The sequence below is a fragment of the Notamacropus eugenii genome, chromosome 6 (assembly GCF_028372415.1).
Source record: "Notamacropus eugenii isolate mMacEug1 chromosome 6, mMacEug1.pri_v2, whole genome shotgun sequence".
Classification (NCBI taxonomy): domain Eukaryota; kingdom Metazoa; phylum Chordata; class Mammalia; order Diprotodontia; family Macropodidae; genus Notamacropus; species Notamacropus eugenii.
In genome coordinates this window covers 53677843-53702570 of record NC_092877.1, presented here as the reverse complement: position 1 = coordinate 53702570, position 24728 = coordinate 53677843, and the positions used below count along the sequence as shown (strand labels likewise).

At 39.1% G+C, this 24728-nt stretch overlaps 1 protein-coding gene across 5 annotated transcripts in view; it reads right to left on the bottom strand.

The window, feature by feature from the left end:
* RGS12 (regulator of G protein signaling 12) overlaps nt 1–24728 on the bottom strand; it is a 263351-nt gene that overhangs the window by 183547 nt on the left and 55076 nt on the right. For all 5 annotated transcript variants that reach the window (XM_072620075.1, XM_072620077.1, XM_072620076.1 and 2 more), the window contains exon 3: nt 13794–13910. In XM_072620075.1, the coding sequence (XP_072476176.1) occupies nt 13794–13910 (117 nt within the window). The remainder of the gene's footprint in view (nt 1–13793; nt 13911–24728) is intronic.

Below are 24728 nucleotides of genomic sequence, written 5' to 3'. Positions count from 1 at the left end.
AGTCAAGGATTCTATAAAAAGGCACTGTGTTTTATGAGCAAAACAACTGCAGTAGCTCAAAAGAAATGTGAGATGTGCAAATTTAGAGACATCTCCACTCCAAATGTACCTATGGACTATTTGTGCCCAACCTGTGGTAGAGCATTCTGAGCTTCTATTGGTCTGATCACCACAGCTGAACACACTGTACCTTGACCCTGACATCATGATGTCAGTTCGGTCCTCTTTGAGCACAAAAGACAACAACAATGTTGTAATACTGAATCATCAGAGATCAGATCTTCAGGTACATTCATAATAAGGAACATTTAGAGAAAACTGAAGATACCAAGGTATTGTGTTCATATCATTCCTGCTATAGCTTAATTCCTCATATTTCTTCACTTACCAAATCAGGATTGAGATGTCCAAAGATGCAGTTCCTGAAAAGGCTTGTCAGTTAGACAGTAGATATTAGAAAATAACCAATGCCAAAAGTGAAACAGAGATTAGAGGTCTGGCATCGTTGGGGAGTTTCCCATCATCACCCTTGGTCGGGTATATGAATACACCAAACCACCTCTTCATCTGCTTCAGAGTACATGGAAGGCCATTATTATACCTTCCATCCCTTTTACTATGAGGACAAGATCTTTAATGTTGCCATTGCCAGATTTCATAGAGTATGTCCAACATTCAAGGTCTTTACAAACCCAAATGGAAACTAATCATAATGAATGATAGAGGAAGATAAAGATTCAACCAGTTCTGATAAATATGGAAACAAATGAAGAGTCTTAAACATCCTTCTACCCAGTGACCACTATCCACATCATACGTGAGCAAATCTTAATAATTTCTGAAGCGCTGGAAAAGAACCGAGTTAATAAATTTCTAAATAATGTAAATAAGTTAATTGTTCCAAGAACGTCACCGCACCTCAAGCAGAAAGCACTGGGTCAGCCTCTAGTTTTTATGAGACATTTATCTTAGGAGCTGGTTTGGATTATTTTTGTTTTCTGCAAGACAGAGGAGAAAAAAAGAAAGACTTCTTTTCTCTTCTTCTCTTTTTCTTTTCTCTGAGTCAAATGGGAAATCGTTCTTAAGCCAAAGGGCTGGTACTACTGTCTTGTTTTAGCTATTTCATATTTATAATATTTACAGAAATGGCGTGAGGTTTTTTTTTTTATAAAAGTATTACAAGTGAAGCAACAATATTTAGGAAAGGGGCAGAAGCTCAAATCTATAGAACTGGCTTGTTTGGTACTTGAGGAATAATTTTTTGTCATTGTAAGTTATTTAGAAATGAACCAAACTTGTGATAGAGGTATTTTAGCCAATGAATTCATTTTAGAACACCTTATTCATTTCATACCCCTTAGAGACATCAAGGATCTCTAGTAGTTCATTTTAGTTACTGTGAATTTAAAATGATCTTTTTGTCCTTAGAAAGAATCCATCTTTGAATTTAATTTTACATTAAAATCTTTAACTTTGACTCTTCACAGGCACAATAATTTTGTAATGTAGTGTTAAAACATATGCTGTATTGTTTATTAACAGAAGCAATCTTGGCAATAACTTACATGATCTATAATTTGTAAATAAGATTTCTGATTCTTTCTGTTTTTATACATTGTCTTAACTTTGTGACATGAATTTTATGTTAAGACTAAATCTGTGTTTTCCTATAATATACATAGAGTCTTGTAATTATCACATTCAGAATTTGGAATGAAATTCCAAGGTGTTTAAAATTTACATATCTAAAAGTAACTTTTTTGGGGGAAAGGAATTTGTGGGGGAGCATGGAGAGCATTGGAGAGATTTTTACAACAGCTCTGTCTCAGGCCTCTCCCTAGCTTCTGTGCAGCTGCTTTTCTGTCTGCAGAATCTTGCTAAAAATCCTCAGTGAGGTTAACATGAGGGCTGGAGCTAAGAATGAATGCTACTCCTGTTCTTACGGAAGAAGAAAACCACTATTACCACCCAGCCCCCATTCATTTCCACCTCACTGTGTTATCTCGGCTCTCTACCTCTTGACCCTGATAGAATGATGGCTAGATGCTGCCAGAAGAGACCACCTACAAAAAGAAAGAACCACAAATAGAGGCCAGTTCTCAAAATCACCAGTTACCCCTGAAGCCCAGCTGGTTCAAGACAAAGAACATGGGATCGCTGGGCTTTAGAACACTAGGCCAACTTGTCAGAAAGATTTTGCAAATGCAAATGTCTACCCACAGCCCCAATTCATGGAACTGAGCCCTTTGTTCAGGAGGTGGACTGCAGGAGACAGGATGTACAGAAGATTTTATATGGTATGACAAGATGAACCAAGGAAGGCATTCTCTCTCTCTCCTTCTCCCTCTTTCTCTCTCTCTCCTATTCCGCTATACTTGGGCCTGCATCCAGCCAAAGGAACTATATACAGCTCCTATTCGGTCAGACAGTATATGCAATATCTGCCCTCTAGGCGATATCATACCTCAGTGTGATCTAAATAAAAGGGACTACCCTAATTGGCTCATTGATGCTCCATCCACATTGAACCAGTGGAGCTTCCTGAAGTTGCTTTGCAGTCTTTCCCAATCCCTCCCCCTGCTGCTAGAAACCTGAGGTTCCCCACTTTGCCCTACTCCAGATAATCTTTTTTTCTATAACCTTTAATAATTTAATAATTTTTGCTACCACCCTGTGGTTCTGACTGTCCTGTTGCTCCCACAATCTGAGCCCTTAATGAGTTACAGAGATAAGGCTGGAAAGTAGCTTGGAACTACAAAATGGAGGGTTTTAATTGCCAGGCTGAGGATTTGGGCTTTTATTCAGTGTGCTCTGAGGGTCCAGGATTTGTTTGTTTATTCATACTCGTGGCAGGTAAGGAGGACTCAATGCTCAGACTATGGAGCCTGCCCTCCCTTTCTCTGCCACAATACCCCCTACCCTTCTGAAACTATCAGTGATGCTCAACTACACATGTCCTCTAGAATCTTATTTTAATTCTACAGCTAACTTTTTTCTTCTTTTCTTTTTCTGCTTCTCTCTTCAGAGTTCCTGCATTCTAATCTCACAGGGTGTGCTCTCACATCAAATATTCACTCTTCTCTCTTTCCACTTCAGTAAAAATAACCTTTTAAAATTCTTTTCACATTCAAAATTATTTCTTCTCCAATACATTTCAAATCAGTCTATTAATTAATTATTATTATTGTTACTTATTAGTAATGCCTTTCTCACTTCTATGGTTTGCTTGGATGCTCAAATGAATTACCAAGATAAGTTTCAAAATCATTTTCTCTGAAGGTCTAGAAAAACAGGAAAAGATTTTCCTCTGTCTAGCATTTTGGTACAATTGTGCCTGTAGGTTGTGAAAATGAGATAATGATCTTTTAGCATTTCTAGTTCTATGATCAATAAAAAGTTCCTTCACCAAATGCTAGATGGAAGAGTAGATAGAGTAGATAGAGACAGTAGACAGATATACTGGGAAATCCCTTTTATTTAGATCCCACTGAGGTATGCAGCCTAGAGGAAACATACTTCATATACTAACTGGGTAAGCAGGTGTTGTATGTACTTCCACTGGCTGGATTCAGACCCTACTGTAGCTAGGCATGGAATCAAGAAGATATGAGTTCAAATCCAGTCTCACCTGCTTTACTAGCATGTGATCCTGGACAAATTACTTAGTTCTGTTTGCTTCAGTTTGCTCAACTATAAAATGAGGGTAATAATAGCACATAGGGTTGTTTTGAGGATAGAATGAGGTAATAATTGTAAAGTGTTTAGCACAGTACCTGGCTCACAGTAAGTGCTATATAAATGCAAACTGTTATTCATTGTTTTCCACATACTTCTCCATGAATTCCAACAGTCATGCTTGGTATCAGGTACAAGATGCTGACTTTTTTTTTCATTTTATATTTTAGAAAATTGAGAAGAGACTAACCGTTCCCAAAGTCATGTAGACAAAAAAGTTCTCCTTTCACTTAGCTGCTCGCTCCAGCTCTCTCAACAACAAAGTACACTGACAAGAAAAGTGAATTGCAACAAAATGAATTCCTCAAATACCAAAAAATCGAAACCTAGATTCAGGTCAGAAAACGGAGCCTAAGAAAAGATTTGGTGTAAAATTGTTCAAAAAATACAGTAAGTAGTACTTGAAACTAGTCAGACATGGCAAAAACAACATGCCTCCAATCAAATGAGCCCTAACATAACCTTGTAATTTAAGGCTTGCCAAAGAGTAACAAAGAGAAGTGCAGTGAGACAATAATTTCAACAAGGTTCTCTTAGAGACAGGCTGCCCAAATGAATTAGAGACAAAGAGAACAAAAAGCTATTTGTGGCTCCACAAGACTCCAGGCTCAAGGCAAACAACAAAGAAATGTTTCACATCAAATCTGGGAAGTATGAATATGCCAAAAATATGAATGGGTCGTAGGTGTAAAGTATTAATATTTCACGTTGCAGATGGAGAAACAAAGATAACAGAAAGCTAAAGCATTTGGCCTGAGTGTTAAGAATAAGATCTATAAGATTAGATCATTGCCTATCACCTTCATAAGCCTTTCATTATACACTCATGTACCAGCTGATGATGGTCCAACAACTCAGATTACCCTTAACAAACAGGTTTGGCCTGGTTTCACATCCTGACTAGAAGTCATTAGGAATCTATAAAACATTTTAAAAGTAATGTAGATATACCATTATGCCCTAATGCAAAGTATAAAAACAGAATGTGTTTCATATACCCTAAAAACCATCAAAACCTAATCAGAAATAAACTACTTTTACAAAAGACAAAGCAGGGAATATACTTTATATACCCATCCCTGCTCTCAATTAATAACTCGCTTTGCTTTACAAACCACCTATTTCCTATTCGGTAAACCTACCTAAATTTGACAAGAACCTCCCTCTCAAAAGTCAATAAATAGGGAAGTGGAGCCAAGATGGCAGAGTAAAGGCAGGGACTCATCTCAGCTCTCCTCCAAACCCCTCCAAATACCTTTAAAAATGATTCTAAACAAATTCTAGAACAGAACAATCCATAAAAAAGACAGAGTGAAACAAATTTCCAGCAAAAGACAACTTGGAAGGTCAGCAGGAAAGGTCTATTGCATGAAGATAAAAGAGGAGCACAGTCCAGCACAGCTGTGCCAGCATAGACCAGGCCCAGCACAGACCAGGTCCGAAGAAACTAGAAGCAGGCTTTGGGGGCAACTGAATCAGGGTCAGCAGTGGCAGTTTCCAGACCTCTCAACTTATAGACACCAAAGACAACTTAGAAGGTCAACAGGAAAGGTCCATTACACCTGAGTGGAAGTGGAACAAAGTTCAGCACAGGCCACACCAACACAGCCCTAGCCACAGAAAACCAAAAGCACATCTTGGGAGTGACAGAATCAGCAGTAGCAGGGGCAGGAGCTCTCAGTCCATTGACAGTAAGGGCATCAAACAACTGGTCAGGAGATTACAGGGGTCTTTTTGCTACCACTGAGGCAGGACTCTGTTGCTTTGACCGTACTCAGATCTAGGTCACAGTCCCTGGGTGGCAGTTCACGGTGAGGAGGAGTGCTAGCATAGCAGAGGTTGCAGCAGCAGTGGAAAGGTGACCCCTCCTCACAGTTACAGGGCAGAAAAGAGTGCTTGTCATTGCTCACAGACCAGAGCACAAGCCAGGACAGTAGCAAACACCTTTCATTATATCATACTACCTTGGAAGAATTAAAAACTTACAGTTTCCTAGAAGTATCTGAAAACAGTTACACAAAACTCCTGAAACTTGGGACAGTATGCCCTCTACTCTGAAAAAAGAGGCCTACTTTAACAAAGAGTTCAAAGTCAACTAATAGGCTGGGAAAATGAGCAAACAACAGAAAAAAAACTCTTGACTACTGAAAGTTACTATGGGGATAAGGAAAATCAAAACACACACTCAGAAGAAGATAATAAAGTCAAAGTTCCTACATCCAAAACCTCCAAGAAAAATATGAATTGGTCTCAGGCATGGAAGAGCGCAAAAAGGATTTTGAAAATCAAATAAGAGAGGTAGATGAAAAATTGGTAAGAAAAATGAGATTGATGCAAGGAAATCATGAAAAACAAGTCAACAGCTTGGTAAAGGAGACATAAAAAAATACTGATAAAAAACACCTTAAAAAACAGATTAGGTCAAATGATAAAAGAGGTCCAGAAAGCCAATAAGTAGAACAATGACTTCAAAAGCAGAATTGGACAAATGGAAAAGGAAACCCAAAAGTTCCCTGAAGAAAATAATTGGTTAAAAATGGGAATGGAGCAAATAGAAGCGAATGACTTTATGAGAAACCTAGAAACAATAAAACAAAACCAAATGAATAAAAAAATAGAAGACAATGTGAAATATCCCACTGGAAAAACAACCGACCTGGAAAACAGATCCAGGAGAGATCATTTAAAAATGATTGGACTACCTGAAAGCCATGATCAACAAAAGAGCCCAGACATCATCTTTCAAGAAATTATTAAAGAAAATTGCCCTGACATTCTAAAACCAGAGGGTAAAACAGACATTGAAAGAATCCACCAATCACTTCCTACAGATCTCAAAATAAAAACTCCCAGGAATATTATGGCCAAATTCCAGAGTTCCCAGGTCAAGGAGAAAACAATGCAAGCCACCAGAAAAAATTCAATTATGAGAGAGTCACCGCCAGGATAACATAAGATTTAGCAGCTTCTACATTAAAGGATTAGAGGATTTAGAATATGATATTCCAGAGGGCAAAGAAGCTAGAATTAAAACCAAGAATCACCTACTCAGCAAAAACTGAATATAATCCTCTAGGGGGAAAAATGGATATTCAATGAGAGCAATAGTAACTGTGAAAAAAATTTTGAAGCAAGTTTCTCTGATAAAGGCCACATTTCTCAAACATAGAAAACTGAGTCAAACTTATAAAAATGAGAGCCACATCCTAATTGATAAATGATCAAAAAATATGAACAGTTTTCAGATGAAATAATCAAAACTATCTATAGATAGACAGAAAAGTACTCTAACTCACTACTGACTGGAGAAATGCAAATTAAAACCGTTCTGAGGTACTGTCTCATACCTATTAGATTGGCTAATAACACAGAAAAGGTAAATGGTATGTTGGAGAAGATGTGGGAAAAATGAAACTTTAACGCACTGTTGGTGGAGTTGGTGAACTGAATCAACCATTCTAGAGAGCAATTTGGAACTATGCCAAAAGGGCTATAAAACTATGCCTACCCTTTGACCTAGCAATACCACCACTAGGTCTATATCCCAGAAGAGATTTTAAAAACAAAAAGAAAAGGACCTATACGTACAAAAATATTTATAGCAGCTCTTTTGTGGGGCTACAGAATTGGAAATTGAGGGGATGCCCATCAACTGGGGAATGGCTGAACAAGTTGTGGTATGTGATTATGATATTATTGTATTATAAGAAATGATGAGCAGGAGGCTCTCAGAAAAACTTGGAAAGACTTGTGTAAGCTGATGCAAAGTAAAATGTTCTGTGTGTGAAGTAACAGCAATATTGTAAGATGATCAGTTATGAATGACTTGGTTATTCTCACCAGTACAATGATACAAACAGCTCTGAAGGACTTATGATGAAAAATGCTCATCATTCCCCAGAGAAAGAACTGATGGTGTCTAAATACAGACTGAAGCACATTTTTTTTAGCTTTCTTTTTCTTGTCTATGTTTTCTTTCACAACATGACTATTATGGATATGTTTTGCATGACTCCACACATATAACCCATATCAAATTGCTTGCCTTCTCAAGGAGGGAGGGCAGGAAGGGAGGGAGAGAATTTGGACCTCAAAGTTTAAAAAACAAATGTTAAAGATTGTTTTTATATGCAACTGGGGAAAAATAAAATACTAAATAAATTTTAAAAGAAAAGTTAAAAAAAAAAGTCAGTGAATAGTATTCTCAATGTATTCCAGTCTATCTGTATGGGAAATAATGATGGAAAAGAGTGAAGACAATTTAAAGACCTGGGGAAGACTGGTAAAGGGAGGCTATGTTTGGGGAAGACAAGTAGACTTCTGAGGCAATTAAAATTAGGAAGAAATTCTTTGTTACATGGCATAGCTCTCAGGAAGGTATAGAGGGAGCAATTCAGGCAAAGTAAAAAAAAAAGACAATCATTTGTTCTTTAAAAGAAAGTTAAAATAGGAAAGAAAAGGAAAGAAAAATGAGGGGAAAAAAGGTGATATGGCTTCCTTGTTATACTATCTATCAAATATAAACATAAACCTATGAAATCTGTTGTATATTTCAGTTCTAGGATTTTGAAAACATTGTATATTACAGCCAAAGGCCACTCAAAGATAGTAATGTTGGTAATGCTGCAGATACGATTTATTTTCAGGTATACATTGAATCAGATATCCTCTGACAGCCTTTCCAATTCCGAGTTTCTGTAATTCCATTCTCAAGACAGCCCCCAGATCACAGGCTGTACTTTGTTGTCCTAAAACAACAGTCAACTTGCTGAGTACAAAACACAAAAAAGATACCCTACTCACCATTGCTCATTCACCCAACCACCACCAGTTTCTGCTCTTCCCATGGTTCCAAACAGCCATTTGACGGTGATGACAATAAACCAGGGGCTATAGGATACCAACCTCTTTTAGCCCTTGAGCCCTATTCCTTTTCTCTCTCCCAGGGTCTTTAAGACCTGCTGCCTATTTTCATGCCAAGAGGAAGAAGAACAGTTGGGATTTTTTCCCCTATTCAATGGAAAGTTGTTGTAATTCTACACTTTCTTTTCATCTTTATCCTTTCTCCTAATCTGTATATCTAAATAAGCAGTAATATAAGGACAGGGTAGGGTAGATTAGAGGCCAAAAAACAACAACAACAACCTGGAGTCATTGCTCCAAGGAGGAGGCAAAGCTATAAACCAAGGGGTATTTTCTATGTATTTTGAAGGTTGAAAAGATTTCTGTTTTCTTGTTATTTTGCTATTACAAAAAAATTTCAACAAAAACTTGGCATTTCATCTTTGTAATGACAATAAATAAAAAAGGCAATATATGCTTAGCATTTTTAAATATTCCACCAACTAAATTTACATACAAATAAAAAAATCTGCTGAAACTTGGCATTAAGGGGTATATTACAAATTTAATAAAGAACATAAACTATCATTTTTTAAAATGTAAGGGTCATTAGTTTCAGTTGGTCATTTATCATCAACTACATTTCTTTTTTGTTTGGATTTATTTGTAACCCTCAAGTCAGGGACTTTCATCTAACTAGACTAACAGTTCAAAGTTCACAATGAAACCAACATAAAATCAATGAATTTCAATTTTATCACAAGATTGTCATAATTCAAAGAAACAAAGAAGTACAAGACAGAAATTTTCAATCTTGGCGCATCCAAAGGTTTTAAAGTCACAGATTTGACCTTTAAATGATAGCCTTCAACAAATCAGTTCTCCTCACTGAACATCAGTTTCAGTTTTATTCTCTATAACATTCCATTCAAGCCACCAAATATTTACTAAGCATTTACTCCTTCACAAGGCCTAAAAGAGATTGCCTACTCGTGGGGCTATACAACATGTATACAAATAATGACCTAACAATCTAAGCTGAGCAGAAAGAGAATCTATATCTGAGATATAGATATATAGACATATCAGACAGAGAGAGAAATATGTGTGTATATTTATATATTTTAGGATTTACAGCTAGAAAAGATCTTAGAGTTAATCTAGTCTAATCTCCTTATTTTACAGACAAGGAAACTGAGAGAGATTAAGTGACTTGCTCAAGGTTAAAGAGGTAGTAAATGTCAGAGCCAGGGATTCCAAGTCAGTCTTCTGACTCTAAGTTACCACTGGCATGGCAGTACCACACTACTACCCTACAAGGATACTGACTCTGGCTTTACATTTGAATAAAAATTTGGTTTTGTTGAATTGCACAAAAACTACCTAAATTTGCTTTAAAAAAAATTATTTCACTTTGTCTCCAAGAAGTCTTTTAAGAGGAACTGATTGCTGGGATGGAAATGGGGGAAACCTTGGGAGAAGCAGGCATTCTGTCTTCAAGTTTACAACAAAGAAGAGGAAGACAAAAAGAGTCTGAAATGTACTCTATGTAGATTTTGGGAGATGAGATTTCAAAGAGTGCTGAAGAAGGACAGGTAGGTATTATGAACTAGAATTTTACAGAGGAAGTCAAACCATGAGGTATAGAAAGTTCTCGATAATAAAATTCTGAATACAAAGAAAAGTAATTCTGATGAGGCAAGGAAAAGAAGGGAAGCCTGAATTGTCTGGATCCGCAAAGAAGTCTCAGCAAGCTTAAATTTTTAAAGAGCCATAAACAGAAGATAGAAGCAAGGCTGAATAACAGAGGATGAATATAAATGTTTAGTGAGGACTCTTAAAAACAGTGACAAAACTACATTTGTTTGTTAGTAAGAGGGCTTCTATGAGGCAGGACTTTTCTAGAGAGGAGTTGATGGGTAGTTATGATGTAAAAATAAGAAAAGAAAAAAGAGCCAATGGAAAGATGTTTTAAAATATACATAAAAGAACAGAAGGAAGTGTAGAAGGGGACACTGACGAGCAGGGTAATTTTGTTACTATGGTGTTAAATTTAATATACACTTTTAAAAAATCTATGTAATAGAAGTTCCATATACAATCCTCTTTCTTCTTTGTATATTGAAATGTACATGTTCACTGATATTTATTAAGCTGTAATAAAAAAAGAAAATTTTAAAAAAAGAATGTCTATAAGCCCAATGCCCAGAAGAAGCTGAGGCCAGTCTAAGAATACTAAAGACAGAAGAAAGGGCTGAAAGTGGTGCTAGTCTGAGTGAAAAGAGAAGGTTCAAAGAAGAAAGAGGATACTGCTATTCTAGGTGAATGAGATGGTAACACCAGGCAACAAAGAAGGCAGAGTTGTTGAATTCCTATAATGTTTCTGTTTTCTAGGCCAAGAATAATGATTTTTGGAATGGAAAGGACAGAACAAATATGGCTAATAGGCACTTGATACTTAAGATAAGTAAATGGAGAGCAAGAGAGTACCAAGCTGTCCTTGTTAAGGTCAAGTCACCTAGACGAGATAAATTATCTCCAAGAGTGCTGAAAGAACTGGTACATACACTTGAGAGCCTTTTTCCATGACCTTGGAAAGACAATGGAGCATGAGAAAGGTACTATGGAATTGGAGAAAGGTAAATGTCTCAATTTCCAGAAAGAAAAGAGAGTAGAGATTCCTGGAAAAATTCTAGAATTTATTATTATAAGAATGTTTAGTGAAAAAGGTAATTGTGATCACAAAGAGCCAACTTATGTTCATTAAGAATGGATCATTCCAAATAAATCTCATGTCTTTTTATGACAGAGGTTCTAGACTCAAATATCTGGTGAATGTTATAGATAGCTTACCTAGGTTATGTAAACAAATCATTCATCCTATTCTTATGGGGGGAAAATGGAGAGATGTGGGCTAGGCAATATAGTACCATTAGGTGGATCTGGAACTGATCAAATGCCTGGACAAAGAGCAATCATTAATAGTGAAATTGTCAACTTGGAAAGAAGATGTTAGTAGAGTGCCCTAGGGATCTTCATTTGGCCCAGTGGATCAGATAAAGGTATAAATGGACTACTTATTAAATGTGCGAATGACAAAAAGAGAGGCAGAATATATAATGCACTGAATAACAGAGTTAGTATTCAAAAATATCTGTACAGGCTAAAATACTGTGTCAATCTAATAAAACAAAATTTAATGAGGATTAAATGTCATTTCTGGGATATAAGTACAGATTGTACACAGGAAAGAGCTAATCTTTTCAAGGGATTAACACCTTAACAAAACAAAAAAAATCAGAAGATATTAAACAGGTTCTTATTGGATATATTCTCTAAACTTAGATTCAAGAAATCAAGTTCAAGATTACAAATTACAAGATGTTCAAGATTACAAATTACAAGATGTACAGCTAGAGGACAATTAATTGAAAAAGATCTGGTGGTTTAAATGAACTGCAAGCATAATGTATAAGCCCATAGTAAGATAAGATCGTCAAAAAAATGCCAAGAATAGCCAAGATGGTGGAATAAAGGCAGGGACTTGCCTGAGTTCTCCCAAATTCTCCTCCAATGTTTAAATAACACCTCAAAACAAATTCAGGAGCAGCAGAACCAAAAACAGGCTAGAGTGAAACAATTTTCCAGCCCAAGACAACTTAGAAGGTTGGAAGGAAAGGTCTGTCTCACTGGAGTGAGAGTACGGCACAGGCAAGCCAGTAGCAGGCCTTGGAGGCAACTGAATTGATGGTGTCAGTTTCTGGCATCCTCAGTCCGCAGACAATAAGGGAGTCAGACAACTAGTCAGAAGGAGAGACCCTTTGCTGGCACTGGGATCAGGACTCTGTTGCATTGCCCATAAATGAATCCAGATCACAATCCCAGGGAGAAAAGGTGCACTAGTAGTAACAGGGACCCTAGGCACAGTTCCAGGGTGGAAAAGAGTGCTTGTAGTTGCTCACAGATCAGGGCATAGGCCAGGAGAGCAGTAACCAAACCTCTCTTTAGATCATACCACCTTTGAAGAACTGGAAACTTACAGACTACCCAGAACTAGTTCTGAAAATAACAGCAGAAAAAAATGCTGAAGTTTGGGACAATGTCCCCTCCACCCCTGGAGCAGAGTCCAACTTTGACATAAAGTTAAAAGCCAAGAAATAGATTAGAAAATGAGCAAACAACAACAGCAAATAATCTGCTTATAGAAACTTACTATGATAACAAGGAAGAACAAAACATAAACTCAGAAGAAGACAACAATGTCAAAACACCTACATGCAAAACCTCAAAGAAAAATGTGAATTGGTCTCCAGCTCCCAAAAAATGAATTTCTGGAAGCGTTCCCAGATCAAGGAGAAACTATTGCAAGCAGCCAGAAAAAAACCTTTTAAATTTCATGAAGCCACAGTCAGGATAGCACAAGATTTAGAAGTTTTGACATTAAAGGATCAGAGGGCTTGAAATATGATATTCCAGAGGGCAAAGGAGTTAGGATCAAGAATCACCTACCCATCAAAACTGAACATAATCCTTCAGGGAGAAAAACGGACATTCAATGAAATAGAGGACTTTCAAGCATTCCTGATGAAAAGACCAGAGATGAAAAGAAAATCTGACTTTCAAATACAAGATTCAAGAGAAGCATAAAAAGGTAAATCAGAAAGAGAAATCATAAGGAATTCAATAAGGTTAAGCTGTTTCTATTCCTACATGGGAAGATGATACTTGTAACTCTTAACTTTATCAATATTAGGGCAGTTAGGGCAAGTATACATAAACAGAGGGCAGGTATGAATTGAACATGATATGATGATAACTAAAAAGAAAAATTTAAGGGATGAGAAAGAGGAATGCACTGGAAGAAGGGGGAAAGAGTGATAGAATGGGGTAAATTATCTCACATAAAAGAGGTACAAAAGAGCTTTTACAGTGAAGGAGGAAACAAAGTAGGGTTGTAGGGGGCAGGCAATGCTTGGACCTTACTCTCATCAGAATCAGCTCAAAGAAGGAATAATATACATACTTGGTTGGGTATAGCCAATGAAGAAAATTGTTATGACTTACTATGTATACTTGTTACATGTTTTTCTTTCTTTTTCAATCGGGGTAGTGAGGAGAAAAGGAAAAACAGCAGATTTCCATTCACTGAAAAAATGTAAATAAAATTAAACATGTATGAGTATGTGTCTATGTATACATGTCTAAGGTTAAATTACCTCAAGGTCATCGAGTGAACGAGTAATACTAAATCTCTTGGATCTTCCAAATGATCTCCGAGTAGAAGTACGCTGTGGAGCATGAGCCAAACCAATTCCAAGTCCAAACTTTGAACCCTAAAAGCAAAAGAGAAAAGGTTTTTAGTTATTCTCTAGGGATTTAGAATTTCAATTTCATCACAGATGCAGGATTCAAGAAGAACGAGAGTAAAACAAGTCAGTATTTCTTCTATGAAGGAGTGAGAATTAAACCCTGCTGAGAATTACTGGAGAGGAAGACATCATTTGCAATGCCTGCCAGGGGAGGGAGTACCCACACTCTTAAAGTCATGACAAGCATCAGACTAGAACTACATCAGCCTGAGCACAATGGCTCTCCTTCACAGGATTTTCAGAAGCTTTATAAATGTCACAGAAAGTTAAGGAAATCACCTTAAGACTGGAACCAAAACCTGAATCTCAAACCATCTCAGATGCATAAAAATAACCACTAGTTCCTACATTTCTTTATCCTCAGTGAAATGTCTATAATTTAGTACTTCAGAAATTTAGAAGAATAATTTAGGAAACGCAAAACCAAACCTCTCTCATCCTAAAAGGAAAACAAGGCCCACAAACATCTGCTTATCTTCAAAGGCAGCTTTATTATCTTTTACCAAAAACATTCATAGCTTTCTTTCCAAGTGCCCCAGCCCAAATTTCTCTTCTCTGACTGCTGCATTCATGTGACTTAAGTCATTCTGCTTGCCCTTACTTCAATCCTGACAGGGGTTACAAATGATGTCGTTCTTCAAGATGCCTAATCAATCACTAAGTCATGCTCCTATAGAATACCTCCTATGATGTTTGCCAGCTGAGAACCAAATTCATTCTCAGACTCACAAGAGAAGAAATGTCTGACATGACCTCCCAACTACACATGTGCTCACTGTTCCAAATTCTCTTGTACTTAACGTATATTTTGGATATTATTATTCAAGTACATATTGTCCCATCCAAAAGAATGTAAACTCTTTGGGATCAGAAATTGTTTCCATCTTTGTCTTTGTATGCCCACCACCTAACACTGAACCTAGAACAAGTTGCTTAGTCATTTTCAGTCATGCTCAACTCTTCATGACTCCATTTGGTGTTTTCTTGGAAAAAATACTAGAATGTTTTGCCATTTCCTTCTCCATTTTATAGATGAGGAAATTGAGGCAAACAGGGTAAAATGATTTGCCCAGGATCACATAGCTAGTAAATGTCTGAGGTCAGATTTGAACTCATGAAAATGAGTCTTCCTGACTCCAGGTCTGGCACTCTATCCACTGGGCTACCTAGCTGCCCCTACCCAGAATATAAAAGGTGTTTAATAAATGCTTATTGAGTGAATAAAGTGAAATTGAGTCTGCAAAGGAACTCTGAAGTCAGATTTTGAAGGGCTTTACATGTCAAGTGGCAGAATTTTTGTTTTATCTCATAGGCAATAGGGAACCACAGCAGCTTTTAGAACAGAATAATGATATGGTCAGAGCTGTGCTTTAGGAATATCCATTTTGGTCACTGTAGGAAAGATGGATTGGTGAGGGGAGAAACTAGAGACCAGGAGACGAATTAAGAGACTGCTGCAATGGCTTAGTTGACATTTGTCAAGGGTCTGAGCTATGCTGACAGTTTTGTGAGCAAACAAGTTAGATCAACAAGACTTGGCAACTGATTGTCCATATATGACAAGAGAAGAATCAAGGATAACTCCCAGGGTTCAAACCTGATTGAATAGAAAGGTGGTAGTGATATTCCTCGAAGAGAGGAAGGTTTAACAGGAAAGACAACAGGTTCTGTTCTGGATATGATGAGTTTGAGATTGCTACAGGACATCCAGGTTAACATGTCCACCAGACAGTTAATGTTGTGGGACCTAGAATTCAGGAGAGAGATAAAGGCTGCATATGGAGATTTATGAGTCATGCGCATAGAGGAAGGATCACTGAATAAGCTTAAAAACTACTAAGATCACCAACAGAGTACATAGGGACCAAATTCCTCTGAAGCTTCCAATTAGAATCCAGGTATGATGATACCTCTGCTACTCCTGACTTCATCATAGAATCTGTTTAAGTGACTGCAGCAAGGAGGCATATGACTCTAGAGGGGAAAGCAGGCTTCAAGAGATCATGTCTCCCAGGTAAAACTTGCATCTTCTTTTTGTACAGCATTCATCACAAAGCTGCAAGTAAGCTCTCTTAAAAAAAAACACTTTTGGGCCATTCATTCATTCGCTTAGATATTTGCACACTTAACATGGGCAAGGCACTGTATTAAATGCATGTAAGGGAGCCCCTGCACTCAACAGAGAACAGTAGGGAAGATTAGACCAGTTTTCAACAAAGTAGAATGTGACAATGCACAAGGAGAAAGTGCTATGGGAGTTCAGATCAAATTAGTTTTGGCTGGAATAAGGGAGGAGAGAATCAGGGAAGACATGAAGATGACATCTAAACTGGAACTACAAGATAAAAGGGGAATTGAACAGCCAATGCAGGAGGTTAGAAATTGCAGGTGGAAATAGAATACAAGCAGAGGCACAGAGAGAGGAATGAATGGTTAGGACATAGTGAGTATAATTTAGGTTGGCAGAAGTGTAAGGTGTATAAAGTGGAGCTGTAGGAGGAAAGGTTGGAAAGGTACACTGGGGTCAAGTAGTGAAAGACCTTCAATCAGAGCATAGACCCTTGCCATAGCAAAGACGAGGAGGAAGCCCCGGGTGGTCTGAAGCAGCAGCAGTGTGGATTTTCAAACATATAAGCCCAGGACAGGAATGCAGTGCAACTGAGTGAGAGAGAAGTACAGAACCCCAGGTAAAAGCAACAACCACTCCTGAGACTAACAGCCCACAGATTAAATGTCTATAAGTCACTTACTTGAACTTCCAGAAGCAAGATGGCAGAGTGATCTGTAAATGCTAAGCCCTCCCCTTGCTGACCTTGAAAAACTCAGAGAATATTTCCCCAGGAAAAATCCTAGAATAGTGGGTTCAGCCAAAGAAGTAAACAGTCTCTTAGCCCCTGAGGCTAGGAAAATCGCAAAAGGGGGTCTCTCTTGCTGTAGCTGAAGGGAACCAATATAGGACTGAAGCTGGCTCAGACAGCCCCACCTCAGTGAACTGGGAAGAGATCCTGAGCCACAGAGGGGTGGAGCCCATAAGCACAAACACCAGGACCCCAGGTGTGCCTCAGCAGAGCCAGAATCAAGAAGATACTGTCGCAGACAGGGTTCACCAACAACTGAGCCTGCCTGTGCTCTAGCTTAGGAGAAGAGACCTCCTGTGGCCAGACCACCCCCCCCCCCAACACTTCACGCAGTGAGCTCTGGGGGAACTCCCAGGAAACTCAGAAAGACTTCACCTGGCCTCTGCTTTGGCACACCAGCCAGCTCAATACCTGGTAAGCTGCAGCATTTTAGCTTTTACCTGAAAGAACCAGAGGCCACAATACACAAAGCCTCAAGTTCCAAGTACAAAAACCATGGAACAGAGCCCCCTGTGCCCCAGAAGCAGAAATCCACTTCAAAAGAAATGAAAAAGGCAATCATCATGAGCAGGAAGCAAAATAGAAAAGAAAAGACCATAGAATTTTACTACGGAGACAAAAATAAAAGCACAAATACCAAAAAGGTCAGCATTGAGACTGTACTCCCATCTGAAATTTCAGAAGGGAATATGAACTGGTCTCAAGTCCAAAGAGCATTCTTGAAAGAGTTCAAGAAAGATTTTAAAAACCAAATTAGAGAAGTGAAAGAAAAAATGGTCAATGATTTCAAAAGTATGAAAAAGGAATTCACTGGAGAAAACAACTCTTTAAAAAGGAAAACTGGACAAATGGAAAAGGAAATGCAAAACCTAACTGGAGAAAATTACTCCTTAAAAGAAACAATTGGGCAAATGGAAAAGGAGATGCAAAAGTTAACTGAAGAAAACAATCTATTAAAAATTAGAATTGGGCAAGTAGATGAGACATGAAGAATCAGTCAAACAGAATCTAAAGAATGAAAAAATAGAAGAAAATGTAAAACATCTCATTGGAAAAACAACTGATCTGGAAAACAGAACCAGGAGAGAAAATCTAAGAATTACTAGTCTAATGGAAAGTCATGATGAAAAAAAGAGAGCCTGCTGCCTTGGCCAGGAAGAAACCCAGGGAGCACCCCTCCAGGGCACCCCCTTGGAGGAAGGCTAGCTACTTGAGCAGTGGGGAAACCTGCTTTCATTGCCACAAGGAGGGTCACTGGTCCAAGGAGTGCCCCTCCAGGGCACCCCCCCAGAGGGAGCCCCAGGAACCAATGCCTGTGGAACCGTGCCCATGTGACCAGGAGGGACATTGGAGAAAAGATTGCCCCTCAGGTGGGAAAAGTGGTGGAGCCGCCCCCCAGTACCCTGTCCTCCAGTCTTCTTAAGACTTGGAACATCAGAAAAGCCTGGGTGCTGGCAGTGCTCCCACTTTCTCCATCTTTCTCACCAAGCCCTGGGCAAAAAGGAAGGCTGAAGGTAAGGTTACCCACTTTAACATGGCTAAATTCTCTGCTTTAACCAGTCACTCTGGCCCTACCCATCCCTTGACCCCGCGGGTCATAGGCATTGAAGGGGAAACTAAGGAATGTCTCCAGACATATCCCCTCCCCAGCCTGCTTGAGAATCTGTTGTTTAAACGCTCCTTCCTTATGCCCTCCTCTGACCCTGCCCCCTTGTTGGGAAGGGACCTGATGGTGAAATTGGGGAGCTAATTTTCTCTAGTTAAACCCTCCCATCTCCCTTTTGCCGCTGTTCACTATATCTTCCCAGGTTTGCTTGAGAGTGTGGGAGATAGTCAGGCCAAATATTTGGGACCATGGAATTCCAGAGAGAGCTACTTTTGCCACTCCAGCCATTGTTAGTCTCTCAGACCCTAAAGTGCTCCCCCATCTCAGCCAGTAACTGATTAAGCCTGAGACCTGGGAAGGACTACAACCTTTAATTGAAAAATTCCTTAAGTATAGAATCTTTGTCCTTTGTCCATCTCCATGCAACACTGCAACCCTTCCCACAAAAAAGCCTAAAGGAGAATATGTTTTTGCTTTTGAATGTACTTTTCCTGGGGAATCAAGTCCATATCAGCTAACCTGGACAGTTTTGCCCCAAGGGATTCTAGATAACCCTCATTTATTTGGCCAGGCTTTGGGAAGGGATTTAAGGCACCTGAAACTAGAAGGCAGTAGCTAAATTCAGTATGTGCATGATATTCTTATTTGTAGCCCCACCCAGGAGGCTTCTTTGGTTGCTGCCACAGAAGCCCTTAATTTCTTTGGCATTCGAGGCTATAGGGTCTCTTGGAACAAAGTCCAGATAGAATGCCAGTCCACAAGGTATCTGGGCCATAAACTCACACCCACCTCTCTCTCCTTAACCTCTGAGAGAAAAAGGACAATCCTGTTTATCCCTGGTCCAGACAGTAAGAAGCAAGTTCAAGTGTTTTTAGGCATGACTGGATTTTGTAGACTCTGGATTCCTAATTTTGGTTTTATTGTTAAACTCCTTTATGGCCCTACTCAGGGCACTGACTCAGACACCAGGCTAAAGCTTTTGAGAATCTGAAAACTAATTTGACCACCACCCCATCACTAGACCTACCCAATCTGGGAAAACCTTTCACTCTGTATGTTGATGAGAGGAGAGGACAGGCTTTGGGAGTCTTAACCCACTCCTTAGGACCTGATCCCAGGCCAGTTGATGTTTTTATTTACTCAAAATATGTTTTCCTTGTTCTACATACCTATGGAGCAATCTGGAAAGAAAGGGGATATCTGACAGCAAAAAACTCCCCTATCAAACATGCCCTTCTATGTTTTGGCCTTGCCACAGTCATCTTTAATTCTCTCCAGAGAAATTATCTTTTATGCCAGGGAAATTGTCTTTTCTTTATACTCCTTTTGTACCTGTTTGGTGTGTGTGTGCCTAACCTCTTTGCCAGGTTTGTCTTTTCCAGGGTGCAAGCCATCAACTTCCAGATGACAGTCCAGCCTATATACCAACCTCTGTCAGAATCCTAGGTCTCCAGCCCACTGGACCTGGCACCACCCAGATTCTGAAGTCTGACCCCTTGAACAGGACCCATCGAGGCAGGGACAGCTCTACACCCCTTGCCAGCAGGAAGAAGTTTCAGAAACTGAGACCTTCGCCCTTTACCCCAAAAGAATTTGGGTTCAATCTGTTTGAGGGGGAAATGATGGGGTTCAGACTCTGGGAACTTCCTTGAGCTCCCCTGGAATCTCCTCACTTAACCTGGCCTTTCATACTCAAATTGAGCTCCCCTTGTATCTCTCCACAAAACCTGGCTTTTCATACTCAAATCTGTGACCATTGTCTGTTATCTCTTGATTGCCCCACCTGCTTTCCACCCAAACCCTCCATTGTCTGCTATCTCCTGATAGCCTCCAGCTGTTACCAGCCTTTGACCCTCCTTGGATTCCCTCCTAGGACTTCTCCTCAAGACCCTTCCTAAACCCCTCCTCCCATCACCCTGGACTACCAGACCACCCCCCCAGATCCCTCCTATACTCTTTTCTGTATTTAAGTCCCACCTTGCCTCCATGAAGGCGCTCAGATGCAATCCAGCTCAGACTCTGTCTAGCTGGGATTGTGTCTGGCCCGCTTGTGAATACAAGCATTACAAATGCTTAGGCTCATTAAGAGGCAACCCAATTAGGCGAATCCTTAATAAACTTTTGTTTTCTTTGGCTTTAAAAAAAAAAGAGAGACAGAGAGAGAGCCTGGACAATATATTTCAAGAAATCATCAAGGAAAGCTGCCCAGAGGTCCTAGATCTAGAGGGCAAAATAGTCATTGAAAGAATCCATCGATCACCTCTTGAAAGGGATCCCGAACTGAAAACACCAAGGAATATCACTGCCAAATTCCAGAACTATCAACTGAAGGAGAAAATACTGTAGGCAGCAAGAAAGAAACAATTCAAATATCGAGGAACTACAGTCAGGATCACATAGGACCTTGCAGATTCTATATTAAAAGATCAGAGGGATTGGAATATGATATTCCGTAAGGCAAAGGAGCTGGGACTACAACCAAGGATCAATTACCCATCAAAATTCAACATAATATTTCAGGCAAGGAGATAGACATTCAATGAAATAAGGGATTTTCACACCTTCCTTATGAAAAGGCCAGAACTCAATAGAAAATTCAATCTTCAAACACAAGTCTCAAAAGAGGCATAAAACAATAAACAGGAGGGGAAAAAAACTTGTTATTCAATATGGGCAAACTGTTTACCTCCTGGTAAGGGAAGACGACACTTGTTAATCTTGAGAATTATATATTTATTATGATATTTAAAGGGGATAGACATAAATAGAGGGAGTGGGTATAAATTAAATGATGTAATGATAAAAATGTGATTTAAGGATGTGAAGGGATTGTAATGGGAGATGTGAAAAGGAGGAGGAAGAAAAAGGTAAATTACATCACAGGAAGAGGAAAAAAACAGAGGGAAAGAGGGGAGGGCGATGAGCACTATTTAACATTTACTCTCATAGACACTATAAAATATCTGGAAGTTTACCTGACAAAACAAACCCAGGGACTATATGAACACAATTACAAAACACTTTTCTCACAAATAAAGTCAGATCAAAGTAAGTGGAAAAACATCAGTTGCTCATGGGTAGGCTAAGCTAATATAAAAAAAAAAAATGACAACTCTAATTAAATTAATTTACTTATTCAGTGCCATACCAATCAAACTACCAGATAATTATTTTACAGAGCAAGAAAAAATAATATCAAAATTCATCTGGAAGAACAAAAGGTCCAGAATATCAAGGGAACTAATGAAAAGAAATGCTAGGGAAGGTGGCCTAGTCCTACCAGATCTCAAATTGTATTATAAAGCAGCAATCATCAAAACCACTTGCTAAGAAATAGAGGGGTAGACCAGTGGAATAGTTACATACTCAAGACACAGTAGTCAATGAATACAGCAATCTACTGTTTGATAAACCCAAGGACCCCAGCTTCTGGGATAAGAATTCACTGTCTGACAAAAATTGCCGAGAAAACTGAATAACAGGGTGGTGGAAACTAGGCATAGATCAATGCCTGACACCATACTCAAGAATAAAATCCAAATGGTTACATGATCTGGGTATAAAGATTGATACTATAAACAAATTAGGGGAGCAAGGAATAGTGTATTTGTCAGATTTATGGAGAATTTTTGGCCAAACAAGAGATAGAGAACATTATGAAGTGCAAAATGGACAATTTTGATTACATTAAATTGAAAAGGTTTTGTAGAAACAAACCCAATGCAACCAAGATTATGAGGGAAGCAGAAAACTGGGAAAGAATTTTTGCAACTTTATTACGAGTGTCTGTGATAAAGGCCTCATTTCTAGAATACACAGAGAACTGAGTCAAATGTACAAGAATACAAGTCATTCACCAATTGATAAATGGTCAGAGGATATGAACAGGCAGTTTTCAGAGGAAGAAATTAAAGTTATCTATGGTCACATGAAAAAATGCTCTAAATCACTATTGATTAGAGATGCAAATCAAAACAACTTTGAGGTACCACCATCATACCTATCAGATTGCTAACATGACAAAACAAGAAGATGAGAAATACTGGAGAAGATGTGGGAGAGTTGAAACACTAATTCATTGTTGGTAGAGCTGTGAGCTGATCCAACTATTCTGGAGAGCAATTTGGAACTAAGCCCAAAGGGTTACAAAAATGTGCACACCCTTTGACCCAACAATATTGCTTCTAGGACTGTATTCCAAAGAGATCATAAAAATGAGAAAGGGTCCCATATGTACACAAATATTTACAGCATCTCTCTTTGTGGTGGCCAAGAACTGGAAATCTCAAGAGGATACCCATCAATTGGGGAATGGCGGAACAAGTTGTGGTATATGAGTATAATGGAATACTATCGTGCTATAAGAAATGATGAACAGGAAGACTTCAGGGAGACCTGGAAGGACTTATATGAACTGATGTTGAGTGAAAGGAGCAGAACCAGGAGAACTTTGTTCTCTGTTCTACTGTGAAAACAGTAACAACCACAGTGTGTGAGGAATTTTTCTGGTAGACTTAGCCCTTCACAGCATTGCAAGGACCTAAAAAATTCCCAATGGACTCTTAAGGCAAAATGCCTTCCACATCCAGGGAAAGAACTATGGAACTGGATCGAAGAATGAAGCAGACTACTTTCTCTTGTATTATTACCATTTTACAGATGAAGAAACAGAGGCTCAGAAAACAATAAATGATCCACTTAAGATCAATAAACTAGAAGCTAGATCTTTCAGCTGCAGGCCAGCTATATCACAGAATTTTCTATACTTACCTAACCATTATCTTAATTTCCACAAAAATGGCACAGGGTCTAAAAGTGATGCTATCAAACATTAGATACTGTGATTTCCTAACTTAAATAACAAAAGGCAAAATCTAAAAATAAAATGATTTGACATTGAGGCTCTTCAACTTTTGTCTTCCCTTTTCACCTGAATGAAAATCTTGTTCTTTATCTCTGGCAGCAAAAAAACTCACAATGAATCATTAAAAAGGCATGACAGGTCACATTTTAAAACCATGATCTTCCTTTCTGCCATTACTGTTCAATAATACACCTGTTTCTGAGAGTAAAAATGAGTTAAATACCTTCACAAAAATGTACCTGCATATACAAGCCAATGTACATGAAGTGTCTCAAATGTGTACAAGAGGTAATATTCAATATGAAGACACACCTGCTTCTGAGGAACACATAAAATACCTCAATATAATTGTAAAAATAAGAACCAAACCATATGTTAAGAGACAGGCTTTGTACAATGACCCAAAACTATGTATAATGACTGATGGAGACAAATTTTTTCTAAAATTGTGACCCCTGCCAAGAAAATTCAGTTCAGGGGAGGAGCCAAGATGGCGGAGTAGAAAGACACACATATGCTAGCTCCGAACCCACAGCCCATAAAATATCTGTAAAGAAGAACTCCCAACAAATTTGGGAGCAGCAGAAGCCACAGAACAACAGAGAGGACGAGATTTCTGTTCCAGAGAGCCCTGAAAACCTCATCCGAAAGGTCCATTGCGCACCGGACCCGGAGCGGAGCCCAGCCCTGCCTTGGCCACCGCGGCACTGAGAGGAGCAGATCCAAGCAGGCTCCAGGGACAGAGTCCCCAGCAGCCACGTGGGTCCCTCCACCCATGGGTGACAAGGGTCGGTGAGTCTTTTTGGGTGGCAGAGAGGGGAGTGGGGTGTCCCCATGGCTCAGGCCCCCTCTGGAGGCAGCAGCAGGGGCAGCAGAGGACAGGGCTCCCAGGGCCAGCAGGAGCTCAGACCAATTGTTGAAGGTCTCTGCATAAACCCCCTGAGGGAACTGAGCCCCTTATGGCGAGCCTGCCCCCATCTGAGCACCTGAACTTAATCTCACACTGAATAGCAGCCCCACCTCCGCTGGAAGCCCTGAGGCTGGGAAGCAGCATTTGAATCTCAGACCCCAAGTGCTGGGTGGGCAGATCTGGAGACAAGGTGGGGGTGGAAAGAAAACTCAGAAGGCAAGTCACTGGCTGGGAAAATGCCCAGAAAAGGGAAAAAAAATAAGACTATAGAAGGTTACTTTCTTGGTGAACAGATAATTCCTCCCTTCCTTTCTGATGAGGAAGAACAATGCTTACCATCAGGGAAAGACACAGAAGTCAAGGATTCTGTATCCCACACATCCAAAATAAATATACCATGGGCTCAGGCCATGGAAGAGCTCAAAAAGGATTTTGAAAATCAAGTAAGAGAGGTGGAGGAAAAACTGGGAAGAGAAATGAGAGAGATGAAAGAAAAGTATGAAAAGCAGGTCAACACCTTGCTAAAGGAGACCCCAAAAAATGC